General features: G+C 45.7%; 1 protein-coding gene and 1 pseudogene across 3 annotated transcripts; both read left to right on the forward strand.

Moving 5' to 3' along the window:
• The first annotated feature begins 328 nt into the window (after positions 1-328).
• Positions 329-1,904, forward strand: LOC105518358 (heterogeneous nuclear ribonucleoprotein A3-like). Of its 3 annotated transcripts, none has more exons than XM_011951328.1 (2): positions 329-1,138; positions 1,274-1,904. In XM_011951328.1, exons 1-2 carry the CDS (start codon positions 382-384, stop codon positions 1,513-1,515), a joined length of 999 nt encoding a protein of 332 aa, XP_011806718.1. In that variant the 5' UTR covers positions 329-381; the 3' UTR covers positions 1,516-1,904. The 3 variants fall into 3 exon arrangements, with proteins under 3 accessions (XP_011806718.1, XP_011806716.1, XP_011806717.1); XM_011951327.1 differs by having other exon boundaries at positions 333-387; positions 448-1,904; XM_011951326.1 differs by having other exon boundaries at positions 329-1,904.
• On the forward strand, positions 1,647-4,996 carry LOC105518370 (annotated as a pseudogene).
• Positions 4,997-5,312: the final 316 nt, after the last annotated feature.

Raw genomic sequence — 5,312 nt, forward strand, 5'->3', positions numbered from 1 at the left:
TGATGACTGGGCACGGTGGCTCACACCTATAATCCCAGCACTTTAGGAGGCTGAGGCGGGTGGATCACGAGGTCAGGAGTTCAAGACCAGCATGGTGAAACCCTGTCTCTACTAAAAAATACAAAAAAAATTAGCCAGGCTTGGTGGCAGGCACCTGTCATCCCAGCTACTTGGGAGGCTGAGGCAAGGAGAATTGCTTGAACCTGGGAGGCAGAGGTTGCAGTGGGCTGAGATTGCACCCCTGCACTCCAGCCCAGGTGACAGTGCGAGACTCTGTCTCAAAAAAAATTTAAAAAAATTTTTTTTGAAAAAGTGTTAGTGGGCCTCTTCCTCTCAGTCCCATATTGAACTCGAGTTGGAAGAGGCGAGTCCGGTCTCAAAATGGAGGTAAAACCGCCGCCCGGTCGTCCCCAGCCCGACTCCGGCCGTCGCCACCGGGGGGAGGAGGGCCATGATCCAAAGGAACCAGAGCAGTTGAGAAAACTGTTTCTTGGTGGTCTGAGCTTTGAAACTACAGATGATAGTTTAAGAGAACATTTTGAGAAATGGGGCACACTCACAGATTGTGTGGTAATGAGAGACCCCCAAACAAAACGTTCCAGGGGCTTTGGTTTTGTGACTTATTCTTGTGTTGAAGAGGTGGATGCAGCAACGTGTGCTCGACCACACAAGGTTGATGGGCGTGTAGTGGAACCAAAGAGAGCTGTTTCTAGAGAGGATTCTGTAAAGCCTGGTGCCCATCTAACAGTGAAGAAAATTTTTGTTGGTGGTATTAAAGAAGATACAGAAGAATATAATTTGAGAGACTACTTTGAAAAGTATAGCAAGATTGAAACCATAGAAGTTATGGAAGACAGACAGAGTGGAAAAAAGAGAGGATTTGCTTTTGTAACTTTTGATGATCATGATACAGTTGATAAAATTGTTCTTCAGAAATACCACACTATTAATGGGCATAATTGTGAAGTGAAAAAGGCCCTTTCTAAACAAGAGATGCAGTCTGCTGGATCACAGAGAGGTCGTGGAGGTGGATCTGGCAATTTTATGGGTCGTGGAGGAAACTTTGGAGGTGGTGGAGGTAATTTTGGCCGTGGTGGAAACTCTGGTGGAAGAGGCGGCTATGGTGGTGGAGGTGGTGGTAGCAGAGCTAGTTATGGAGGAGGTGACGGTGGATATAATGGATTTGGAGGTGATGGTGGCAACTATGGTGGCAGTCCTGATTATAGTAGTAGAGGGGGCTATGGTGGTGGTGGACCAGGATATGGAAACCAAGGTGGTGGATATGGTGGCGGTGGTGGAGGATATGATGGTTACAATGAAGGAGGAAATTTTGGCGGTGGTAACTATGGTGGTGGTGGGAACTATAATGATTTTGGAAATTATAGTGGACAACAGCAGTCAAATTATGGACCCATGAAAGGGGGCAGTTTTGGTGGAAGAAGCTCGGGCAGTCCCTATGATGGTGGTTATGGATCTGGTGGTGGAAGGGGCGGATATGGTGGCAGAAGGTTCTAAAAACAGCAGAAAAGGGCTACAGTTCTTAGCAGGAGAGAGAGCGAGGAGTTGTCAGGAAAGCTGCAGGTTACTTTGAGACAGGCGTCCCAAATGCATTAGAGGAACTGTAAAAATCTGCCACAGAAGGAACGATGATCCATAGTCAGAAAAGTTACTGCAGCTTAAACAGGAAACCCTTCGTGTTCAGGACTGTCAAGTAGCCACAGTTTGCACAAAGTGCAGCTATTGATTAATGCAATGTAGTGTCAATTAGATGTACATTCCTGAGGTCTTTCATCTGTTGTAGCTTTGTCTTTTTCTTTTTCTTTTCATTACATCAGGTATATTGCCCTGTAAATTGTGGTAGTGGTACCAGGAATAAAAAACTAAGGAATTTTTAACTTTTCAAAAAAAAAAAAAAGTGTTAGTGATTTTTATCACCAAATCATTTTACCGTGGGTAAGTCACATAACTGGTCCCGCCTCAGTGTGCTCATCTGTAAAAGGACAGAGTGGGACCAAATTACTGTGACTCTAAGGCTATTCTAGCTCTCAAGGTTTTTTGTTACAGGATTCCAAGATACTCTTGAAGAGACGTTCGCATGCCCACGTTTATAGCAGCCAAGAAGTGAAAACAACCCGAATTTCTATTGACAGACGAGTGGACAGACAAAATGTGGTATATACATGCAACGGAATACTTAAAAAAAGACATCCTGTCTCATGCTACACAGAGATGAAACTGAAGGACATTATGCTAAGGGAAATAAACCACTCACAAAAACACAAACATACATGATTCCACTTATATGAGGTCCTTAAGTTAGTCAAAATCAAAAAGACAAAACGTAGAGACAGAAAGCAGACAGTCTTCATTCAAAGCAAACAAACCAATAAGACTGCTTACCAGGGGCTGGGGAGAGAGTGGGGAAGAGGAGTTGTTTAATGGGTTCAGCTTCAGTTTTGCAAGATGAAAAAGTTCTGGAGATTGGTTGCACAACAATGTAAATATACCTCACCCTACTGAACTGTGCACTTAAAAATGGTTAAGATGGGCCGGGCGCAGTGGCTCACGCCTGTAATCCCAGCACTTTGGGAGGCCGAGGCAGGTGGATCACGAGGTCAGGAGATTGAGACCATCCTGGCTAACACAGTGAAACCACATATCTAGTAAAAATATAAAAAATTGGCTGGGCGTAGTGGCAGGAGCCTGTAGTCCCTGCTACTCTGGAGGCTGAGGCTGGAGAATGGCATGAACCTGGGAGACAGAGGTTGCAGTGAGCCGAGATCCCACCACTGCACTGCAGCCTGGGCGACAGAGCAAGACTCCATCTCAAAACAAAACAAAACAAACAAAAAGGTTAAGGTGGTAAATTTTATCGGTTTTTTTACCACAATAAAAAAGATTCTGTCCAGGTGCAGTGGCTCACGCCTGTAATCCCAGCACTTTGGGAGACTGAGGCAGGCAGATCACAAGGTCAGGAGTTTGAAACCAGCCTGACCAACATGGTGAAACGCCATCTCTACTAAAAATACAAACAACAACAATAAAAATAGCTAGGTGTGGTGGCGCGCACCTGTAATCCCAGCTACTTGGGAGGCTGAGGCAGGAGAATTGCTTGAACCCAGGAGGCGGAGTTTGCAGTGAGCCGAGATCGTGCCACTGCACTCCACCATGGGTGACAGAGGAAGATTCTGTCTCAAAAAAAAAAAAAATCCATTACAAATTTCTCTCTTTTATTTTTTGGAAGAGTCAGGATCTCACTGTGTTGCTCAGGCTGCTCTCGAACTCCTGGTCTCACTGGAGTGAGCCTCCCAAAGCACTGGGATTACAGGCATAAGCCACCGCACCCAGCCACGACAATTATCCTTTTTAAGTCAATGTTTAACTCACTTAAACAATTCTGAAGGGTCATATAGAATAAGAGATCTACATTTCAGAATACAGGAACATGGGGTAAGGTGTAAAGCAGCTTCAGGGGAATATACCTGAGAAGTGATTTTTCTGGAATATTTTAATAAAAGTTCCTTAGCTAGGTAAGGTGTCGTGCACCTGTAGCTAGTTGAGAGGCTGAGGCAGGAGGATGACTTGAGCCCAGGAGTTCAAGTCTGTGGTAAGCTGTGGTTGCACTTGTGAATAACCACTGCACTCCAGTCTGGGCAGCATAGCAAGTCACCATCTCCTAAAAAAAAAAAATTTGGCCTGGCACAGTGGCTCACGCCTGTAATCCCAGCACTTTGGGAGGCTAAGGCGGGTGGATCACCTGAGGTCGGGAGTTCAAGACCAGGCTGACCAATATGGAGAAACCCTGTCTCTACTAAAAATACAAAATTAGCCAGGCATGGTGGTGCATGCCTGTAATCCCAGCTACTCAGGAGGCTGAGGCAAGAGAATCGCTTGAACACGGGAGGCAGAGATTGTGGTGAGCCAAGATCGTGGCCATTGCACTCCAGCCTGGGCAATAAGAGCAAAACCCTGCCCCCCACCAAAAAAGTTTTATCTTTCTGCCCATGGACCCTCCCGAAGAAGCGTCATTAAAGCCTCTCTTCTCCCTGCCTTCGTGTCTAAGTCAGAGTCCCCTAAAGAGCCCCAACAGCTGAAGGAGCTCCTCTTTGAAACAAGCGATGAAAGCGTGAGGAGCTGTTTTGAGCAATGGGGAACGCTCCCCGACTGTGTGGTCATCAGAGATCTAAACACCAAGCGCTCCAGGGGCTTTGGGTTTGTCACATATGCCACTGTGGAGGAGGTGGACGCAGCCACAAATGCAAGGCCACACAAGGTGGATGGAAGAGCTGTGGAACCAAAGAGAACTGTCTCAAGAGAAGATTCTCAAAGAGCAGGTGCCCACTTAACTGTGAAAAAGACATTTGTTGGTGGCATTAAAGAAGACACTGAAGAACATCCCTTCAGAGATTATTTGGAACAGTATGGGAAAATGGAAGTGATCGAAATCACGACTGACTGAGGCAGTGGCAAGAAAAAGGGGCTTTGCCTTTATAACCATTGACGACTATGACTCCGTGGATAAGACTGTCATTCAGAAATGTCATACTGTGAATGTCCACAACTGTGAAATTAGGAAGCCCTGTCAAAGCAAAAGATGGCAAGTGCTTCTTCCAGCCAAAAAGGTCGAAGTAGTTCTGGAAACTTTGGTGGTGGTCATGGAGGTGGTTTTGGTGGGAATGACAACTTTGGTGGTGAAGGAAACTTCAGTGGTTGTGGTGGATTTGGTGGCAGCTGTGGTGGTGGTGGATATGGTGGCAGTGGGGATGGCTATAATGGCTTTGGTAATGATGGAAGCAATTTTGGAGGAGGTGGGAGCTACAATGATTTTGGCAATTACAACAATCAGTCTTCACATTTTGGACCCAGGAAGGGAGGAAATTTTGGCGGCAGAAGCTCTGGCCCCTATTGTGGTGAAGGCCAATACTTTGCCAAACCGTGAAACCAGGAAAAATTGGACTCTTCAGGTGGCTATGGCAGTGCCAGTAGTAGCAGTTAGCTGTGGCTGCGGCAGAATAGTTTAATAAGGAAACAAAGCTTAGTAGGAGAGAAGTGACAGGGAAGCTACAGGTTACAACAGATTCCTGAACTCAGCCAAGCACAGTGGTGGCAGGGCCTCGCTGCAACAAAGAAGACATGTTTTAGACAAATACTCATGTGTATGGGCGAAAAACTCGAGGACTGTGTTTGTGACTAATTGTATAACAGGTTACTTTAGTTTCTGTTCTGTGGAAAGTGTAAAGCGTTCCAACAAAGGGTTTTAATGTAGATTTTTGTTTTTTTTTTTTGCACCCATGCTGTTGATTGCTGAATGT

The sequence above is a fragment of the Colobus angolensis genome, unplaced genomic scaffold, assembly GCF_000951035.1.
Source record: "Colobus angolensis palliatus isolate OR3802 unplaced genomic scaffold, Cang.pa_1.0 Scaffold318, whole genome shotgun sequence".
Taxonomy (NCBI): domain Eukaryota; kingdom Metazoa; phylum Chordata; class Mammalia; order Primates; family Cercopithecidae; genus Colobus; species Colobus angolensis.

Excerpts from the sequence above, each read along its gene's own strand:
- LOC105518358 (XM_011951326.1), top strand. The coding sequence starts at position 382 with ATGGAGGTAAAACCGCCGCCCGGTCGTCCCCAGCCCGACTCCGGCCGT.